Source organism: Trachemys scripta, chromosome 1 (assembly GCF_013100865.1).
Source record: "Trachemys scripta elegans isolate TJP31775 chromosome 1, CAS_Tse_1.0, whole genome shotgun sequence".
In the NCBI taxonomy this organism is placed as follows: Eukaryota; Metazoa; Chordata; order Testudines; family Emydidae; genus Trachemys; species Trachemys scripta.
Genome location: NC_048298.1, coordinates 181,600,835 through 181,622,988, shown reverse-complemented (window position 1 = coordinate 181,622,988; position 22,154 = coordinate 181,600,835). Strand labels below are relative to the sequence as shown.

Genomic DNA, 22,154 nt, shown 5'->3' with positions numbered 1-22,154 from the left:
TGGCCGAATCTAAGTGCATTCTCTCTTTATATAACTGTATTTTCCCAAATGACGTATTCCCATCCTCCTAGTACAAAATGCATACATTTCAGAAGTATAATTACAGTGCAAGTGGTGCATTGTGCACAGAGTTTTTTCTCTTAAGTGAGTCAAGTTAGTAGAGTGGCAGGCTTAGCTGCAAACAGTATCTGACTGCTCTCTCTTATGCCAATGCCTCTCAGCACTTTAGCTCGCTGGTTGGAATTTGCTTTAACTGCACTCCTTTTTCACGCTCTGTTTTACCAGCTCATACCTTTGCCTCATGAACTTAGAACAGCTATGAAATTCAATCTGTATTTCTGTTTATGTGCTGAATAAATTAAAGACAGTCACTTAACAGGGGAAGATTAGAGCAATATAATTCAGGAAGATCATTTAATTAGCAATGTGGTAGGCATTCTGTGATATGGCTGGCATGCATGTGAAGTGTAACTTTGAAAACAAAAGTGATTTTGGTAAAGGTACCATGAACACTATTCACATTTCTTGAGAAATCTAAAATGCAAATCGTAGTCACATAATCTTGCTTAGGTTGGTCAGGTCATAGCTATTTATATAACCGATAATTAGCAAAAGGACTCCATGATGAAGAATAATATCTCCTTACCACAAGCAGTGCCATATAACTGTACTACTTAATTATTCAGGGATCACAATGATCAATAATAGCAGCATATTACCTAGGCAGAGTAGAGCTAAGTGAAGAGGCCCTGGAAGAACAATCATTACAAAGAAAGAATGGAAATGTGATTAGGAGTCCTTTAAATTGAAGTGTGTCCCCACAGTGAAATGGGTAGAATTTGGTTCTGTAGAGTTAGGCCATATACTGTCCTTGACCCACATCCAGAACTCCCCCAGACATCATGCCACCTACATGAAGATCAAGGGCAGTAAATGGATATGACTGCAAGTGAAGAGTTTCTAAGAGTTACTCCACGTCCTAATATGAGGAGATCCCCAGTTTAAACAAGAGGAAAAACATCTGCCATTTTGGGGACAAGTATCTGTGCTTTTGAGATATAGTATCTTCATTCAGGTTTGGATCATCTTTTCACATCCCACTGTTTCATGTGTTCTAGGCTTCAAACCACGGTAACTGGGGTTCCTGGGGCCCGTGGGGACAGTGCTCCCGAACATGTGGTGGAGGAGTTCAGTTTGCCTATCGTCACTGCAACAACCCAGCTCCTAGAAACAACGGGCGATACTGCACTGGAAAGAGGGCCATCTATCGCTCCTGCAACGTCGCGTCCTGCCCAGCAAATGGTATGTTCTGCAGCAGTAAAAGCTGCTTGACTTTACAGCCTTTGTTCCTGTTATATGGTAAATACTAACCTACATAGGAGAAAAAAAAAGAAGATGGTGTCCATTATAGCTTCCCTCAAATGTACACAATGTGGAAACATTAGCAACAAGTGATAACAAAGTCACTATAACACAGTTTAAATTCAAAAGCATAATTAACCCTGCAAAGAGATGATGCCTACTGACAGGAGGATTCCATAAACAGCAACCCTGTTCTGGAGAAATGAACCAGATGAGCAGAGTTTTGTCATTAAGATGCTTATAATGCCATGGGAGCATTGCCAAAATAAAAGAGTCAGAGGATTTTCAAAGGCCATTAACAAGTGTTGGGGCAAGGATGAGGAATGGTGTGAATTAAATATGGTATCACAAGACCAAAGAAGGTAGCTGTGCATACTGACATTTGCAGTATATCCTATGATAAACACTAATGAGATGAATGATAATTCTCCAGCTAAAGCCTTTCGACAAGAACAATGTGAAGCAAGAAATGGCTATCAGTCTGATGCAAAGGGTGTCAAAACGTTTGTTGAATGGGTCCCTAAGTATGCTGGAGTGCTTCTTGGAGATGTGTGCAAGCTCACCTGCCGAGCCAAAGGGACGGGTTACTACGTCGTGTTTTCTCCAAAGGTAATGTACCTTCAGTGACAATTTCAGTGCCAGGCTCTGAAGGGTATTTTGGAAAGCTCTGTAGCTAGGCTGTATCAAGGAGAAGAATACCTTTTGTTTAATCATATGTTCCAGAAGAGCATTGGCCAGAATTGACCTCTAAAATTAGTCAGTTTTCCACATCTTAACATGTGCATGCACATGAAATTGTGTTTGCTAATTCAGTCAGTACTGCTTTCACATCAATAGTAGGTAAAAAGGTTTTTCTATTTATAGATGGCAGTGCACATTGCGGTCTTTCTAGTTGAAAGAAATTGCTTTGTCTGTCTGCAAACTGCTAAATTTTGTTCCAAGTTGCATTGATATGAATCCAGAATAGCTCACTTAAACCCAATGGTCTGTTATGTGAACAATGATCAGAGTTTATGATATCTGACATGGTAGACTCAAGAGTGAAGTGATTCCTATGTATCCCTTAGTTATGTGCCTTTCTTCCTCTAGATGTTCTGAGGCAGAATTAATTCAAGTTTTATAAAGTCCTTTGAGATGGTCAGATGAAAGTCTGTCTATAAGTGCAGTCTCTATGCAAAAGAATAAATGGACACAAATCTGACATCAAGAATCATAACATTCAAAAACCAGTAGGAGAACACTTCAGCCTCTCTGGTCACTCAGTAACAGACTTAAAGATGGCAATTTTGCAACAGAGAAGCTTCAAAAACAGACTCCAATGAGAAACTGCTGAACTTGAATTAATATGCAAACAAGATACCATCAACTTAGGTTTAAATAGAGACTGGGAATGGCTGAGCCATTACACACATTGAATCTATTCCCCCATGTTAAGTATCCTCACACCTTTTTGCCATCTGTTTGAAACTGGCCACCTTGATTATCACTACAAAAGTTTTTTTTTCTCCTGCTGATAATAACTCATCTTAATTAATTAGCCTCTTAGAGTTGGTATGGCAACTTCCACCTTTTCATGTTCTCTGTATGTATATATATATCTTCTTACTATATGTTCCATTCTATGCATCTGATGAAGTGGGCTGTAGCCCACAAAAGCCTATGCTCAAATAAATTTGTTAGTCTCTAAGGTGCCACAAATACTCCGGTTCTTTTTATAAGTGCAAAGTATCACTGTTCATAAAATCATCCTTAAATCAGAACTTCTGATTTAGTGCCTTAGGGTAAACAGAAGAGCCATATGGCAGATGCCTGTGGCCCTTTGTTAATGTTTCTGCTGAGGGTTAGATTGCATCAGTCCTGGCTGGCAGAATAAGAACTGTATTCTGTTAATCATCACACCAAATGCCAAGCAAGCAGAAAAGTGTGAACTAGAATTCACACATGCAGAGGGCACTGTTAAAAAACACACTGAGTAATTGCTCCTTTATAGTACAGCTTTAGATAATTCACAGTAGGTATACTGTGCTTGCCAATCAAAAAGCAAATCTTTTTTCTTTTACAGTTTTAACTAACAAAGACTTAATTCCATAGGTGACTGACGGAACTGAATGTAGGCCATACAGTAATTCAGTATGTGTCCGGGGAAGATGCATTAGAACTGGTTGTGATGGCATCATCGGTTCAAAGCTCCAATATGACAAGTGTGGGGTGTGTGGAGGAGACAATTCCAGCTGCACGAAAGTCATGGGAACCTTTAATAAAAAGAGGTAATCATTTTGTATGGAAATAATTGTACCCTTTTGTGCAAGCAGAATTATTATCAGGCATTAATAACTATAGATGCAAATGAAGCTTACTGAATAGATGTGTCTAAGTTAGAAGTAAAAGTACTGCTCATAAGTAAGGCTGCGAGTTTGTCATGGAGGTCACGGAGGTCACAGATTCTGTGACTTTCCATGACCTCCGTGATTTCAGCAGTGGCCGGTGTGTCTGGTTTAGGGGCCGCTCAGGTGCACTGGCCACTGCTGGGGAAGTCTCAGGCAGCAGCAGAGTTTGGGTGTGGGGGGGGAGTGGCAGGGGGTTGGGGCTCAGGACAGGGTGAGGCGGGCTCTGGGCGGTGCTTACCTGGGGGGCTCCCAGGAAGAAGCGACATCCCCCTTGCTCAGCTGCTAGGCGGAGGCGTGGCCAGGCAGCTCAGGGTGCTGCCTCCGCCCAGAGCGGTGGCTTCGCACCTGCCATTGGCCGGGAGCCCCAGCACCCACAAGGCCCCCGGGCAGCCCCCTCCCCCCCAAGTTTTATTCACTGGTATTTTTAGTAAAAGTCATGGACTGGTCATGGACCATGAATTTTTATTTACTGCCCGTGACCTGTCTGTGACTTTTACTAAAAATACCTGTGACTAGAACTTAGCCTTACTCATAAGACCTTGTAAAGGCACAAGTCTGACTGGGTGCCAGATTTCTATTCATGAATTTTATTCATATAAGACATCCCAGACAGGTGCATTTCCTAAGTTTTATTGCACTTCTCAGATGTTTAAAACAAGCTTCCTAACACTACCCAGGCTATGTAATAATCAGAGAAAAACATTGCACCCAATTCACTTCTGAGGTTCTGATAGAGAACCTAGGCTGCAGCCCCAGCAATGGAAAATTTGCCCGGAATAGGGGCATATTTTTACAAGCTACCTGTAACCATCGATGTACCAGAGGGCCTGGAGCCAGGTTAATATCCCCTAGAATGTGGGGAACCAATCAGAAAGGGTTGGGGCTGGAACAGTCAAGTGATGCACTGATATGGTGCATTTCCCAGGTGACCTGTGCTTGTGAGGGTCCTATGGAGTCACAAATTGAATTTAAAACTGTTCAACTCTGTTGGAGGGCTGGCACTATTACTTACCCCTGGCTAGGTTAGGTGCAGTTTGGAGGCATGGTTGCAAATTACATCCCTCTATAATCATGTGCTCAAATCAAGCATATTGCCTTTAATATCTCATTGTCTGTATATCACTCTCTACCTATGGACACCAAATCAGTCAACCTTTGGTGCCCTTATTTCCCAGGCAGCTGAACAGTTGTGATCAATGCTGGCCACCAAGGATGGATTTTTTATTCAATTAAAAATATTTACCGCAAGTTGTTGATCAAAATTTTACCACCATCACTACAAATACAATCGTTAATTTAAAAGAAAACCCTCCGTTTAAAAAAAATATCTCTTTGTCACAGAAAAGACAGAATTATTACTGTTCTCAATGGTATTATTAGTTTCTTTCCCACCAGTATATCCTTCACAGTAAAACAGTGGATGTTGTTTTTCTGTTTATAAGGGGAACAGTAACATCCCTTATATTAAATTTATCTAATAATTCCCATTATAAAAAAATCTCATAATAATGTACAATTTGTTTATGCCTTTTTTCTTAATTTTTAATGTAATTTTCTAGGGGTTTTTTTAATGTTAAAGAACTTTAAGGTTGCAAAATCAAGTACTCAGAAGTTAGAAAATGCCAGAATTAAGACTATCTGTGTAATCTTGTGTCTTTGCATTATGATACAGTCTTTAATTATATGATCACATACTGTTTTTTCCATGAGCAACCTTAATACTGACATTTCCTAACTTTTGGGCTCTTGACTTTGCAACCTTAATAACATTCTTTTAACACAGATTTTTGGTTATGTATTTTATGTAAATATGTAATGTATTTTATATAAATATTTCCTGCAGTGGTGGATGGTGCAATTCTGTACTGCATTACTCCTGGCAGTGTAACTCGATTTTAATCATTAGTTATTCCAGCAAAACAATGGAATAATACAAGTACTTAGTCTAGAGTAGCACAGTTACTTAATCTTTACATAAATACTCAAAACTTCATAAACATAGCAGCCTGTCAGCTAACTGGCTCCCAGGGAGACGTCTTCATTTTTTATATTTTTATCACATTTTCTCATAACCCCTTCCTTTTACTTTAAAAAGATATTACACTGCCCTTTTCAAACACAAATGTGATACTTCCAGCATCAGCTTATTTGTCAGAGATTTATAAATGAAAATAAATGTATCGACAGTCCAGCTAGTAGTTTATAATGACGTATTTATTATTTCTCTAGATGTATTGTATCCCTCTTGAGATATTAAATATTCTAGAGAGCCTACAATTCTGAATGCTTGTGACCTTGAGTATAAGAATTAGACATCTCTTTCTAAATCTGAATTGAAATAAGATACCTTGCAAGTAGTGGTTGACAAATGAAGTAAAGGTGCTGTAATTATCTGAATTAAGCATTTGGCCGTGCCTTTCATTAGACATTTTGCAATTAACCTTTAGCTGTATGAAGTTTCAAAGGAAACACAGTTTTTTCTCAGTGATCAAGATTATTTTTAAATGTTCCCAAGGTACCTTACCCAGCTGTTAGCTTGCTCACTCTTTCCTTAATCATCATTATAGCAAAGGCAGTATGAAACAGCTGTAACCAATGCATACAGAGGTGGCAGAAACTCAGTTTGAAGGGGTTAGAGCTGCATGGGGAGTGGGGGAGCAAGCAGCAATGGAAGTTTGGGGTATCAGGGATAGGAAGGTGATTGGGATGGATGCTCTGCATGGGGAGTGAGGACTGCTACAGAGACTCAGCTGTAAGACTCTACCTGCTCCCGATGCATATCTTTTTAGCTTTCCTTGGCAGACCTAATGTGCTTCAGATTTCATATCTCCCTTCTTATGTGCAAATACATAAGCTTCAGGTATATAAAGTGTTAGTTATTGTTCATTCTTCTTGAATCCAATTCATATAAAATTAGTACTGAAACCAAAGATTAAGTCCTTTGAAGTAAGTGCAGTGAATTTTTTTCAAGGACATAAAAATGAATTAAAAAAATATAATGAACAACATGTTAAAAAGTAATTGGATAGCATCAATCTGAGATGGGCCTCAAGCTGACTGCTTTCAAGGCCTGATCCAAAGCCCATTGAAGTCAACAGGTGACTTTCTATTGACTTCAATGAGCTTTGAATTAGGACCTCAAAGCATGTCCATTTTTTTCTCACTAGCTACTTAACATGCTCCTTTCCTCCTTGCAGTAAGGGCTACACGGATATAGTGAAAATACCCATAGGGGCAACTCACATCAAAGTGCGGCAGTTCAAGTCTAAAGACCAGAACAGATTCACAGCTTACCTGGCCCTGAAGAGGAAAAATGGTGAGTATCTTGTCAATGGAAAATACATGATCTCCACTTCGGAAACAATCATTGACCTCAATGGAACTGTCATGAACTATAGTGGCTGGAGTCACAAGGATGATTTCTTGCATGCAATGGGACATTCTGCCACAAAGGAGATTCTTATAGTACAGATTCTTGCCACTGACCTAACTAAAGCAGTGGATGTCCGTTACAGTTTCTTTGTGCCAAAGAAGCAAACGCAGATGACTAACTATGTCACGAGCAATAGCAACAGTAATAAAGTAACACCACAACTCACGCAGCCACAGTGGGTGACTGGACCTTGGCTTTCTTGTTCTCGAACATGCGACACAGGATGGCATACCAGGACTGTCCAGTGCAAAGATGGGCATGGAAAACTAGCTAAAGGATGTCTTCTCTCGCAAAGACCATCGGCATTTAAGCAGTGCTTACTAAAAAAATGTTAACCTGTGGTTATGATCTTCTTAAAAAGAGGTCTAAGTAAGCCATTGTTGACATACTAGTATTAGGTCTACCTAGACAGATGAAGCCAAGGCTTCAATATACTTACATACAGTCTCAAATTATGGGCAGAATCTGCCTATTTGGACCAAATGAAGATGTGCACTGCTCTAAGTGACAGTGGGGTGATCTTAGTATGTCACAGAAACTAAACATTAGAATTGTTATAAGCCCTCTGTGTCTGCAAAAAAGGAAGAGGAAAAACCAGTGAATGGACAATCATGGGATATTTGAAGGTTACAGAATCATCTCCCCCTTTTCACCTACCTCTAATACAGTATGTCCTTAGACAACTTTGTCATACTTACCCATGATACCACAGTAGCTTATTTTATACAGTTTATAAATATCTTCCCTTTGGTATGTCACTTTATATCACTTGGTTCTACTCATTAAAAAAAAAACAATCTTTCTATAAGCAAAATGATTGACCAAAGTATGTCTGCAGCCATTGTGACCTCTTCCATTTTTCAGAAATGGCTGTGGATGTTTTACTGGAAAACAAAGCGCTTGCTGTTGTTTTTAAGAGTTGTTACAATTTTCTGACAACAGGAAATGCATTTCCTTTCTAGGAATTTCCTGACAGCAAAACTTAATTGTATAATAAACAATGCTCTTCCTCCAAGAAATTCTCACAGAGGGAGCATCTCAGCAGCCATGCAGATGAACAATAGCTGCTAGTCTTTAAATAAAATAAAGGCATATATTATTTTGTAGAAGCAAGTTATAGAACCAAAAATTACAGTTCAGATAACTCAGATATTTTGAGACTGTTCTCAGCTGCTTTCTCTGTTATTTTCTGTATGGCTTCCATGTGAAATCTAACAATGTGTAATGTACCTACATCTACTGAAGAGACTATAAAAGGTCAAAAAACACAGCAAGCAGTTAATAGTATTTGATCAGTGTTTTGTCCACCATATCTAACTCTGGTATCCATTTTACCAGTAGAAGTTTGTAAAAAAAAATCAGTTTGTTTCATTGTGTTTTAAAAAGCTGTAGAAGTCATTCACATTTTGTACACCTTGCATATTTTGGAGAATTAAGGGTCACAGGGAAGTTAAACCACGTCAGGATGTGGTGGATATAACCAGTCTCAGTAAGACTGTTTCCACAGAGTAGGTAGAAGCTCTTAATGTTTTACAGCAACTCTTTCCAGATCACGTTGTTATCTGACAGAAGATCTGCCACTGCACAAGGCCATTTCATTGTAGGCAAGTAACAGATAGTGGGCTGATCCAAGGCCCATTGAAGTCCTTTCTTTTGATCCAAAGCCCCCAAAAGAATAAACGTTGCTTAAACTCTACATAAACCTGCTGATGCACCTAATAGAACCTAGATTTAGACCAAAATAGATTCTGACCCAGACCTTATCCACCAGTTTGTCCACATGGTGTGAGTGTATGTAATTAGGTGTCTGTTTTTAAGTCAGGATTTTCAAAAGAGCCTGAGGGAATCTGACTCCTTTAGACTCTTCTGAAAATCTCAGTCTTTGACATCACCAGTAAGTCAGTAAAGGAAACTGGTTTGTTTGCAAAGCCCAAAAGGGAAATTTCCCTTCAAGCTGGCACAAGCATGTATTTGGGACTCTGAACTCTAGAAAGCAGATAGTCATTTTCAAATAGCAGAGAATTACTACAGCTGTACATTTGGAACTTGGAGAAATGTCTATTTTTGTACAATATATTAATTATACTAATAGAAACAGGACATGTTAATTTGTGATAATTGAATGTGTGGGTATGTTACTAGATATAAGACCAACTGCTGTTGTCAAGAGTAGTGTGGCCTTATTGCTAGAAATGGTCCTGGACAAAAAATATTGATTTTTTTTTTTTTAGAATTCCTACACTGAATTGAATGAAATGAATCTAAACAGACACTGACCATCCCAAAACTTTTGGACAGTTCAGATCCAAACTTTCCATCTCTGTTCATTACAAAGAAAGACTATGCCCACAGTGTCAGTGTCACTTCTAAAATTACATTACTTATGAAGACAGAATGTCCAAGCAGTTGTGTTTGAATCATATTTCTCATATATTAAACAGTGATGAGTAAACTTTTTTTGGATGTTATACAAATTCCAGAAAATGAAACCACAAAGGATTCTAAATTTAAAGCATTGTTAGATCAAATGTATATTTTTCCTAGAGTTTTGTGTAACAAGTAGGTATCAGAACAAACCAAATAGTGAATATTTCCCTCTCATGGTCACCCATCCTTTAACTAAAATTAGTTTTTCTAACTCATGTAGCACCTTAGTGGGATAGCCAAATACATAAAATTGGGCAACTGAGTGTGGAGTAGGGGAAACTGGATTGTCAGATCTTCAGACTGATGTTCAAGAGTTGATTCCCTTGAAGTTGTAGAGAAAATGTGAGGGGGAGTAGACAACAATCTCACAATGGGACTGATTCAAAGCTCACTGCCTTCAATGGGCTTTGGTTCAAACTCTGATTAGGGGCGTGAGATTTGTCTTTGTGCATGTGCGTGGAATGTTCCCTATCTCTCCCCACAGCTGCATCATGAGCAAGTGTCCCAAAGACACTTGAAATCAGTGAAGTTACACCAGAGATGAATTTGGCCCTTGCTCAGAGGCAACCTTTCACAGTAAAAGGCAGTGCTAGAGGAAACTTATGAAGTGAACATGGACTGCTCAGGTGCAGGAGAGGGCGGACTCAAAGGAAGAGGAGCAACTTCCTTAGAAGTCTCCAGGCCAAATCTTGTGGTGGTATAACTAATAGTTTAAGTTAGGCATCAGGAGTAAGTTGGCCAGAACGCAGGTGAAAGTAGTAAGATAGTATAAATTCCATCGATTTAGCATTCAGTGAATATGCAAAACAAGTGTAATTTACACACTGAGGGGGCCAAGAGTGGCATAGCAAGAAAAGCAGCTAACAGGATGGTGAAAAGTAAGGTAAGTTTGCCTGCTTTATTTTACACCCTCCTTTTAGCTGCTTTCTTCACATGTCAGTTACATTTCTTTTGTGCATTTGCTGAATGCAATTTTGATGCAAGTTACATGACTTTATCATTTTGACTCATGTTTTGACCAACTGAATCCCTAAGTATTCAATTAATATTTTACATCACAGTTTATATCACTGCTGAGTTTTGCCCAAAGTGCTTCAGAAAATGCTTCTAGCTAATGGAAACCCAATTCAAAAACTCCAAATAATGTTCTCTATATAGAAGTGAAACATAGAAGGAATCTCCTTTAGTGTCTCCAGTGCTAAATTAACAGCTGATGTATTGGGATTCAGTTCCATTGTCTTCCACTCATATCACTATTACTTGGTAGTCTTACACTAAATAAGACATCACATTCTTAGAATAATTATTTTCATTAGGACAAAGGTTATCACGTTTGATCTGAGCTGATCAAGAAATTCAACTTAGTCACCTTCCTGTGGAAACAGTTTTATCCCATGGGGAGTGGGGGGGGGGAAGAAAGGGGGGAGTTAGGGAGTTAATCACAAATGTAAAAAAAGCAACACAGCACTGAAAATAAATAATTTATTATTTTTACAACTGGTATGTGAATGGATGTAATGAATTTATTTATTCTTATTTAACAAAATTACCAATTGTGCAAATTCTATATTTAAAATGTTTTGCTATCATCTTTTCTTTTCTTTTTTTTATTTATGCTTTGTATTTGTGTGGAAAGTACACTTTGTGAGTTTACATGATGTGTAGCACTGGTTGCTTTTGAGTTTTGTTTGTTTTGTTTGGTTGTTTTTTTAACGAAAGTTTTCTGCATGAAATAGGTGTGTGTGTACACATATGCACACACACTGTATATATGTATATTCATTTTCTGCTACCAGATTTTTCCTTTCCAAAAGAAGTTATGATTTTTAATTTTTGTGAAACAGTGTGCAAAGCTCCTTGATCTACTTAATGTGCTTCTAAAGTCTCATAACAACCAAATCGTAGAGCCCATTGACCTAAAAATCACTGATCCAGAAGTGCCAGATTCTCATTTCAGATGCACGCATACAGATTCTCTTAGAGGCCTCAATCATTGACCATTCAAGTCAATGGGAGTTTTGCCATTTAATTCAATGGAAGCAGGAGCAGGCCCATAATGAATGGGAGATGTGTATATGCTTCCAACAGTAAAATTTGTCTGAGTTGTCGAGATGGTGTGTGAGCGTTCAGTCGCACAACCGCTTGTACTTTAATGTGGACACTATGAAAAGTTCTTCCTTTGTGCCTTTTAGAAAATTTACCCCAAATACTGTAGGATTTGATTTACAGTGACATATGCTACTTTTCCAATCACATCAGCACTAGTAGTTCAATACTATCATCTTCCTATCATCAGGTATAATGAAAAGCCAACCAGAAACACTTGCTTCATTTTAGTTTTATTATTTTCTAGCCATGCATACTATATTGGACTTCAAAAAGGCACACAAAAAAGTCATCCAAATGTGCATTTTCCAAAAAGCCCACAATATGTCCCTATGAGCTCTCATTGCTTCCACTATTTGTCTGATTCAACTCCAGTTGAAGTCAATGGGAGTTGGACTGGGCCCTATTTGAGGAGAAATTAGCAGTGTAAGCAAACTTACAACATCTGTACAGTCATTTATTTAATGATGCAAAATAACCTTCTGATCACTCCAGCTTAATGCTAGTGCCATACAAAGCAAACAACCTAGTCCAAATTATTCAGTTGTGTATCATTTATATAGTGTGTACAGTTCTCCCTCACTTAGGACTGATCCAAAGTCCACTGAAGTCAATTAAAGCCTGTTCATTGATTTCAGGGAGCTTTGAATCAGACTCTAAAAATAGACTTGTGGGGAAGGAGAGTTAATCATTTTGTCCTACCGAGCAATCTTTTTTGGATAAACATTCTCCTCTTATTAAAACTGATAAGAAAAATTATATGTTGTCCTCCGCAAAGAAATGGTAGGAGCAAGGAGCACCTTGCTATATTGGTGTAGCCAAAATTGAACATTCTCTAAGTGAGGACTGCAATTTGCAACCGAAACAGGGAGTTTATTTTTGGCACATCCCTGCGATAGTGCATAGTTTGTAAATAGCTGCCAACACATGTCTATGCATTAATATACGTCACTAGGAGCATTCCCAAGAGGGTTATTGTTTGTTGTTAACCATCCATATGAGTGCACAGAATATTGGCTTGTTTATAAGGCTGGTTCTCTAGTTTGAAACTCTACACATTTGTCAGTGCCTTTGCAAATACTTGCTTATGTTTACGCTTGTCAGTTCCATTAACTGTTCCTTCAGCTATTTCGAGTTTTAATGTGCACACCTGTAGTGATTCTTAGTATGAGAAAAATTGTCAGTGACATATCTTCAGCTGGAGTTAATTGACATAGCTCCAGGATCTGGCCCATTGTTGTTGCAAATTCAAGTTTTCAGTGGTGACACAAAAGTCTTGGAAGAACCCAACTAGAATAACAATCTTCTGGGTGAATGAAATGAGAACTTGTTTCCTGACACACAATATTTCTCCTGAATGTCTTGGCAGATTTGTTGTCCTGCTTCTTTATCTACTGCAGCTTTAATTGTCAAAAACAAAAGCCACACAATTGTTTCTCCTTACTTAGATATTTACAATAGCTGTCAGGACATTAAAAACACTTCTGTGTATATCAGCTGAAATCTTATCTATTCAAAATTGAACAATTAGGAATCTGTATGAATGTATAGATTAACTCAGTCTATATAAAAATGTATTTTGTATGTATGGACGGGTATATGGGTCTCCAGTATACTCACATATACAGGGCCAAATTCTGATTTGTTACACCAATGTAGATCTAGAGTAACTTCATGGAATGATTTGACTTCTATTTATACTATTGTAACTAAATGCAGAATTTCTCATAATGTATCATAAACTGGTTTGCACAATTTGACATAAAAATGTGATGAAGTATGCAGTGAACACGGTTCATCACTGAAGCATTACTCAGTGAAAGTCATGCAAATGTACATTACTAATGCCTCGTGAGACACAGGAAATATGCTGAATCTAAATGCTTTTGGGCAGTTGTTTAATAATCCATTTCAGTTTTACCACAGGGGCATGTACATAAAGTCATGTAGGACCAAAATGAGAGGTGTCGTAGGGAAAACTAGGGGAAAATCACATAATTATTGTCTTTAGTTAATTTCACATATCTCTTAATAAGCTGTACCGGAGGCCACATATTCAGTGAGGCATTACATAGTGTGTTGTTGAAATACCAGTACCTTTTGGGAAACTAAGAGATATGTTACTAAAATTTATTTTTTCTTTTGATAAATGACTAATCAAGGTGAATTAACAAAATAGAGCACTACCATGTCAGCCAGTTTACACCATAAAATAATCTGTTATATAGGCTAAATCTGTTTGAACTTCATTGTATGAGATCTGTACTGTGTCCTGACAATACTTTGCCAATGTACTATTCCCTGTGTATAATTTACCAGCTGTAATTTTAAAACACTTGATTCTGTGGTTTCAGTGAAATTAATAAATATAAATTGTATCTTAGGTTAAAATATTCATTCTATATGGTATGTCTGTGGACTATTTTCCAGTTGTAACCCAAAGATGTACAAGCTAAAAGAGAACAAGGAGTCCAGTGGCACATTAAAGACTAACAGTGTTGACAGGGCCAATTCCAGTAGGAGAACACTTCAATCTCCCTGGACATTCTATAACAGATTTAAAAGGAGCCATACTTGAACAAAAAAACTTCAGAAACAGACTTCAAAGAGAAACAGCAGAACTAAAATTCATTTGCAAATTTAACACCATTAAGTTGGGCTTGAATAGGAACTGGGAGTGGCTGGCTCATTACAAAAGCAGTTTTGCCTCTCCTGAAATTGACATCTCCTCATCTGTTATTGGGAGTGGACTACATCCACCCTGATCGAATTGGCCCTGTCAACACTGGTTCTCCACTTGTGAGGAGAATTCCCTTCTCTTCATGTGTCATTATATAATGCCTGCATCTGTAATTTTCACTCCATGCACCTGAAGAAGTGTTTTTTTACCCACGAAAGCTTATGCCCAAATAAATCTGTTAGTCTTTAAGGTGCCACCGGACTCCTTGTCGTTTTTGTGGATACAGACTAACATGCTACCCCCTGATACTTAACACCATGCAAGCTAAAAGAGGTTGACCTTATCCAGAAAACAAGGCATACATTTCTTCTACCATGTAAACATCATACATTTGTATTGTTGGGCTTGGGGTCTTCCATAGCGGTTTTTGTGTGTTCTGTGGAAAATGGAAACACCTATGTGTTTGTTCACAATCACAAAGCTCGCATTTGCCCCAATCCTTAAATATGATGAATGTAGGTGGACAACTGCATTCACAGAGCCCTATTGGAGCCTCACTGATTTCAAGTGAGTGCAGGAATCAGTCTCTGAGCATCATATTCCAGGAGCAGGGCCAATGACTTCAGTCATGCAGAACAAGATACATAATAAGCAATTTAGGCCACATTTCTATAAACCAGACTAAGAATAGTTAAAATATGATACTGTCAAAACAAGTAATAGAAACATACAAGGTATGCACAGAGGAGATGGAATTGTGTATATATAACAAAGGAAAGAAAACAGTAGCATCTCTGTGATTAGGGAACTGATATGTAGATGGAGTGGCATGCTCCAATGATTAAGAAAGCAAAAACACACACTACATAAATATAGCCTAGTTCTGGCCTTTAAAGGGACACTATCAAGCTAAAATTATTTTTTTAAACCCAACAGTTATGTTGCTATTTATTAAAACTGAATTTAAAATAAAAACTTTTTTTGCTGTTTCCTTGGTTATTACATTTCCTTTGAAACTAAATTGGTTTCTGGTTCTCTTTCCGTAAAACTATCTATATTCATGTTTGTGGGGTTTTTTTTTATAAAATCATTTTTTTAAATTGATTAGAACAGCGGTTCTCAAACTTTTGCAATCCAAGGACCCCCATTTTGATTTTAAAAATTTTGGGGACCCCCCAAGCCTCCCCGTCCTCCCGCACAGCCCTTGCCCTGTCCTTTCTCCCAGGCCCCACCCCCCGCTCACTCCATCCCCCCTCCCTCCGTCTCTCACTCTCCCCCACCCTCACTTTCACCAGGCTGGGGCAAGGAGTTGGGCTTCAGGAGGGGGTGCGGGCTCTGAGGGAGTTTGATTGTGGGAGGAGTTCCTATGCACTTTAGATGTTGCAACACATGTCTTGTACAAAACCTAGATGATTTGAGAGTGTGGGTCTGGTTCTCATTTAAACAAAGGGGCCTCTACACCATTCGTACCTGTGAGAATCCGGCTTTAGTATGCCTATATTTAATAAATAATAGTATTAAAAGACAAACCCAGAAATAGTTTAAATCTGTTATGTACCAGATTTTATTAAACTGAGATATGGTTATTATAAGTGTTGCGGAGTGTGGGAGAGTCAGGGCCCTGCACCCCTCTTCCTGAGATTCACTGCGACTCTCAACCAGCCAGTAAAGCAGAAGGTTTATTTAAGGACAGGAACACAGTCTCAAGCAGAGCGTGTAGGTACGACCAGACCCCCTCAATTAGGTCCCTCTGGGAGGTTCAGGGAGCTTAGACCCCAGCTTGGGGTTCCCTGCGTTGCACCACCCAGCCCAAACTGAAACTAAACCCAAACTCCTCCTGCTGCTCCTCTCTTCCCCCTCCCCCCAGCTCCTCTTCTCCTTTGTTCAGTCTCCCGGGCAGAAGGTGTTAATTCTCCCCACCCCCATTCCTGGCTCAGGTTACAGCTCAGGTAGCTTCCTTCAAGGGAAGTCCCACATCCCCACTGCAACCCCCCTGCAACATTCCCAGGTCAAATCTGCCCTGCTCCCTGCTCCGTCACAATAAGGCTTTCTGGTTATCATACGTATGATACCAACAGTAGCTACTGTGTATACATTGGAAACGCTGGACTAAAGTATGTTTTACCATCTGTCCTGCATAATGAGTTTAAGGGGTTAGTAATCTGCCACTGGGCCTCACAAGCAACAGGTTACTATCTTCCTTTCCTGCCATCTCTGGTGCAATCTGCCAGTGCCTGAGAGGTGGAGCTACAAGTACTAATATTTCATTGAGTGTTTAGCATTGATTAAATGTTTTTGCCTGCAAGGTGAACTGCATTATCACTAAGCCAGTGGATTTAGTTTCATAAGGCCTATTCTGTGTTTCCCAAACTTCCATATTCATTTCCAGTGTTAGTATTTGTGATAGGTCAGGGAAAGTCATTACTGGGAACACAAAGGCATTCATACACAAATCAGACAGCATGAACAGCAATGCAAACTTTCTCAAATGTCCTACTCTATCATCATCCCATTATGGGGAAGAGAGACCTTCCTGTACAAGGGAGAGGAATTCATTCTCCTTTAATGCATTTTCCATCTTTTACCAATGTAACATTTCACCTCTTTAGAAACCATAAATAATTGCATCTGATGAGAGAAGAGACTATTCCCAGTGGTCTCACCTAAGGAATCCACCAATCGGATTTGATTGACTTTTAGTATTCTAGCTAAACTGATTTTTTAAAAACTTTTGGAAACCTCAAAATATAGCAACTAATTTGGATAAATAAGATGCTAAAGCAGCTTCACAATTCATCAGAAAGACCAAGGCATATTGCATATATTATAATCTCATTTTCTGTATGCCAGATTTAGAGTAATTTATAATGAGGACATTCTAAAAGATGGGGTCAGGCAGAATTTGGAAAAATAATTGTAACATAAGTCAAAGCGGAAGAAAGTCTATTCATTTCCACAACTTCAGAAATAAGGAAGACAAATTATTTGTTTGTTTGTTTCACTGGGGCCAGGACCATTTTTCATGTTCCAACCACCTTGCTTTCCTTTGGTTACCCTGGTAAAGTGTACATTAAATGAAAATAACACCTTTAATTGATATTTTCTGTAACAGCAGCTTCATAAAGCTGCAGTGACATCATTAACAACTGAATGATTGTAGAAAACAACCTAGGGGGAGTAACAATGCAAATGAGCTGAAGGCCACTATATTATTAGTAGGACTACTACGAAAACACTAGTGTAGTAGAGGACAATCAGGTAAGGTTCCTGGGGCTGTAGTTGGGTAGGGCACCTAAACAAGTAGGAGACGTATGACAAGTATAAATGTAAGGCCTGATCCAGAGGTGCTGTGGACCTGCAACTCCCATGGGTTTTAACAATTTTTGCCAGAGCAAGTCTGCAGATGTATATTTCAGCCCAGTTCCGCTCTGCTTCACCCATCTTTCCCTGTTGTATTTCTACCACCTATACCAGCTTCTCAAAAACAAGATCCTTCCTGGAAAGAGTTCACCTGTCTTTGGAATAAAAGAAAAATACCTGTTCAGCATTTGCTCCTAAATCCTCCTATAACCTGCAAGAAAAACTCACCCCAGTAGTGGAAAGCAACAGAGGGTCCTGTGGCACTTTTAAGACTAACAGAAGTATTGGGAGCATAAGCTTTCGTGGGTAAGAACCTCACTTCTTCAGATGCAAGTGAAGAAGTGAGGTTCTTACCCACGAAAGTGTATGCTCCCAATACTTCTGTTAGTCTTAAAGGTGCCACAGGACCCTCTGTTGCTTTTTACAGATTCAGACTAACATGGCTACCCCTCTGATACTTGACACCCAGTAGTGGAGTGGCCAAAAACTGCCAGTTAACACTTGAAGACATGGTTTATCACATATCGGCAATGCATAGGAAGATGTTTAATATACAGAGCTACTGTGCTAACTTACATAGCAATTTTCCACATAAATTAAGTTCATTTTCCCTGGAAGCATACCACATACGACTGTTGCTCCTCAACAATTGGCCTGCTCCACTCGTATGCCCCCTGAATACTCTTGGAGCTTAATCTGTGTGTAGTCACCACAGAGAGGATGCACAGCCTGGATGGAGCGGGCTGGAATATACTACATAACGAAGGCTAAGATTTTGTCATGGTTATTTTTATTAAAAGTCTTGGACAGGTCACAGGCAATAAACAAAAAGTAACAGAAGCCATGACCTATCTCTGACTCTTGCTGCTGCAGTTCCCTGGTTTCCCAGGCCACGGTGGTGGCTGGGAGCTGAAGAGTTCTCTCCACACCTTCCGCGAGGCTGTCCCCAGTTGCTGGAACCCTGAGGAGGGCCCCCTGAGGAGGTTGTAGCCTGTCGCTGGAACCCTGCAGGGATACCCTGAGCAGGCTGTCGCCTGTGGCCGGAAATCTGTAGGGGGCCCCCTGTTGCTGCTGTCGCCTATCGCTGGAACCCTGCCAGGGCCCTGCTGGCTGCCAGCTCCAGTCCTGCAGCCCCAAGAGCTGAAGCAGAAAATGTCACGGAGGACTCTGCAAGTCACAGATTCAGTGTCTTCCATGACATAAACGTAGCCTTACACATAACTGATTTTTTGTTCCACATAACCCTGACCCTTGCCCCAATTTCACATAGTTTTGCTCCACAGCATGCAGTGGGATAACCATAAGGGTATTACTTACAAAAGATAGGTGTCAAAAAGCATAACTATTGAGTAGACAGGGGTATTCTATATATTACTGTTTTTCTAAATCTCAATGCCCAGTGGACCATAGTTTCAGTAGGTCTAAATTTTTTCTTCAGTGTAAAGAGAAGAGTACCATTTGCTCCGAGGTCCAAGAGGAAGTGAACAGCAGACCTACTGAAAGTCTCTGGATGAAGATAAAAAGGGAAAAGAATAGTAGTAATGTTATGGTGGGTGTGACGGGGTGTACATGCCCCGCACTGGGACTGCAGGGGTTAATTCCTCTCTTTGAGCCAAGGAGGCCAGGCTCCCTCGACCCTGCTGGGCATGCTCCGGCTGGAGGCCAGGTATAAAAGGGAGCAGCTTTGTTGATTTAGGGCTGACTGCCAGAGAGGAGGGAGTGTGCTGCAGGCTCCTGCTGAAGGACAGCTGGCACTTCAGGACACGGAGGCCAGCCAGACGGCAGTGACCCATGACCCCCGGGCTCCAGATGCCACAGAGGGAGGAGAGACCAGGGGCACCATGAGACCACAAGCTGCAGAGAAGCAGGTAGGAAGTAACCCAGGGAGTCTTTGCGGGGAGGTGATTGGAGAACCAGAGACTAGCTTGGTGTGTTTTGGCCGGATCCCCACCAAGCTAGTGGCAGGCAACCCCACCACCAATGGGCCCTGGGTTGGGACCTGGTGGACAGGGAGGGCCTGGGTCCCCCTATCCTGGCCGCTGCCCATCCTGAGTGATGACCCACCTCACCAGCTCTACCGACTCTGATGGGGCCGCATGGACCTGATTGTGAGGGCAACCTTATTGACTCTCCCTATTGATGCTGGTCGCTAGGCTGCACAGCCCTAATACAGAGGGTGGTGATAGGGACTCTGACTGTTAGACTACCCTGCCTTGATAGAGAGGGCAGGTAGATTGACTTTGGCTGTTAGGCCACATTATTCCGAGACCCAGGGGGGCTGTGCAGACTTGGCCACAGACCTATAACAACCCATGTGCCATCCCAAAAGGGGACGGGGTGTGCATGACCCGCAACAGAGGGGGGTCTATTATAGACCATCAAATCAAGAAGAGGCATTCTACAAGCAGGTAATAAAATTAGCTACACACATAAGCTAGTAGTAATTTTAACTTCCCTGCTATCTGTTGGGAGAACTATTACAGCAAAATGAAATTTGTACTGCAAGTTCTTAGCATGTCTAGAGACAACTTTCTGATTCATTTTGGATCTGGTATTGATCAACAGAGATGAATTAGTTGCAAATATGAAGGTGGTCAGGAATTTGGGAGGAAGTGCTCATGATCTCATAGAATTCAAGATCCTATGGCAAGGAGGACATCCTATGGCAAAACAAGGACACTGGACTTCAACAAGGATTTCAATCAACTCACAGAAATAGTAAGCAGGAAGAAAAGGAGTCGAAGGGGCCTGGCAGTTCCTAAAAGATGTAATATTAGAGGCTGAACATCAAGCTAGTCCTATGCAAAGGCAAGATAAGCAGACCCACAGGAAGCCAATGTGGCTGCATAAGGAGCTTTTTACCTATCTAAAAACCAAAAGGAAAAGGAAGAAGAAGCATGTCACCAAGGAAGTATACATGGGAATAGCATGAGTGTGTAGGGTCAAAAATCAGGAAAGCCAAGGCAAAGAATGAATTATAGCTGGCAAAGTGTGTTAAAGACAACAAGAAAGTTTCTACAAATACGTCAGACAAAAAGGAAAGATCAGAGATGGTGTAGGTCCATCGCTCAATGGAGAAGGTGATTTGGCAACAGACAATGATAAGAAGGCAGAGCTGCTCAATGCCTACTTTGCTTCTTTCTTCTTACAAAAAATAACGTGACCGAATGACTAGCAAATTTACCATAGACGATAAAGGGGCCAGGATGCAGATCAGTATAAGTAAAGAACACATCAGAGCTCTTCTGACAAATTTGAATGAACTCAAGTCAGTATAGGCTGGTGCTATTCACTACACAGTGCTGAAGGACTGAGCTAAAGAAATCTTAGAGCCATTGGCAATAATATTTGCAAACTCATGGATAACAGGAGAGGTTCCAGAACACTGGAGAAGGGCTAATGCAGTGTCCATCTTTAGAAAAGGAAAAAAAGGAGAAGCTGGGGAACTATAAACCAGTCAGCCTGACCTTGATACCTGGGAAGCTACTAGAGCAATGTATAAAACATTCAATTTGTGAATACCTGGAGGATGGAGGGGTAATTGCTAGCAGCCAGCATGGATTTAGCAAGAACCAATCATGTCAAACCAGCTTAATTACCTTCTTTGACAGAGTAACTAGATTCGTGGAGAGGGAGTATGCAGTGGACATAATATACCTGGACTTCAGCAAGGCTTTTGGCACAGTACCACAAGACATTCTGATAAGTAATTTGGTGAAATGCGGCTCGGTGGAACTATCATTAAGTGGATACATAATTTGTTAAACAGCCACAAACACTGAGTAGCTAGCTATTAATGGAATGATGTCTGATTGGAAGGAGGTCTCGAGTATTGGGGTTTCACGGGGATCTGTTCTGGGTCTGGTTGTTATTTAACATCTTTATTCATGACCTGGATGTAGGAATAGAGAGCATACTAATCACATTTGCAGTTGATACAAAACTGTGGAGGACGGTTGTAAACACTTTAGAGAATAGAGCTAAAATTCAAAGGGATCTCAATAAATTGGAGAACTGGACTATAGACTACAAAATGAAATTCAACAAAGACAAATGTAAGGGTCTACATTTAGGGAAGGAAAACCCAATGCACAGATACAGAATGGGGGATATCTCACTTGGCAGTAGCACTGCTGAGGAGGATCTGGGAGTTGTGGTGGATCACAACCTCAACATGAGTCAACAATGCGATGCTGGAAAACAAGCAAATGCAATTTTAGGTTGCGTTAACAGAGGCACAGCATGCAGCTCACGGGAGATGATTGTATTGCTCTACTCCGTGTTAGTTAGGCCTCAGCTGGAGTATTGTGTCCAATTTTGATCTCCGCTGTATAGAAAGGATGTAGAGAAACTGGAAATGATCCAGAGGCAAGTGTCAAAGGTGATCAATGGGGTGGAA

General features: G+C 40.2%; 1 protein-coding gene across 1 annotated transcript in view; it reads left to right on the top strand.

Annotated features, from left to right (window-relative positions):
* ADAMTS5 (ADAM metallopeptidase with thrombospondin type 1 motif 5) overlaps positions 1–14,249 on the top strand; it is a 53,692-nt gene extending 39,443 nt beyond the window's left edge. The window contains exons 5-8 of the mRNA XM_034793147.1: positions 1,119–1,302; positions 1,796–1,971; positions 3,454–3,629; positions 6,947–14,249. Of these exons, the coding sequence (XP_034649038.1) occupies positions 1,119–1,302; positions 1,796–1,971; positions 3,454–3,629; positions 6,947–7,517 (1,107 nt within the window). The 3' untranslated portion in view covers positions 7,518–14,249. The remainder of the gene's footprint in view (positions 1–1,118; positions 1,303–1,795; positions 1,972–3,453; positions 3,630–6,946) is intronic.
* The last annotated feature ends 7,905 nt before the right edge of the window (positions 14,250–22,154 follow it).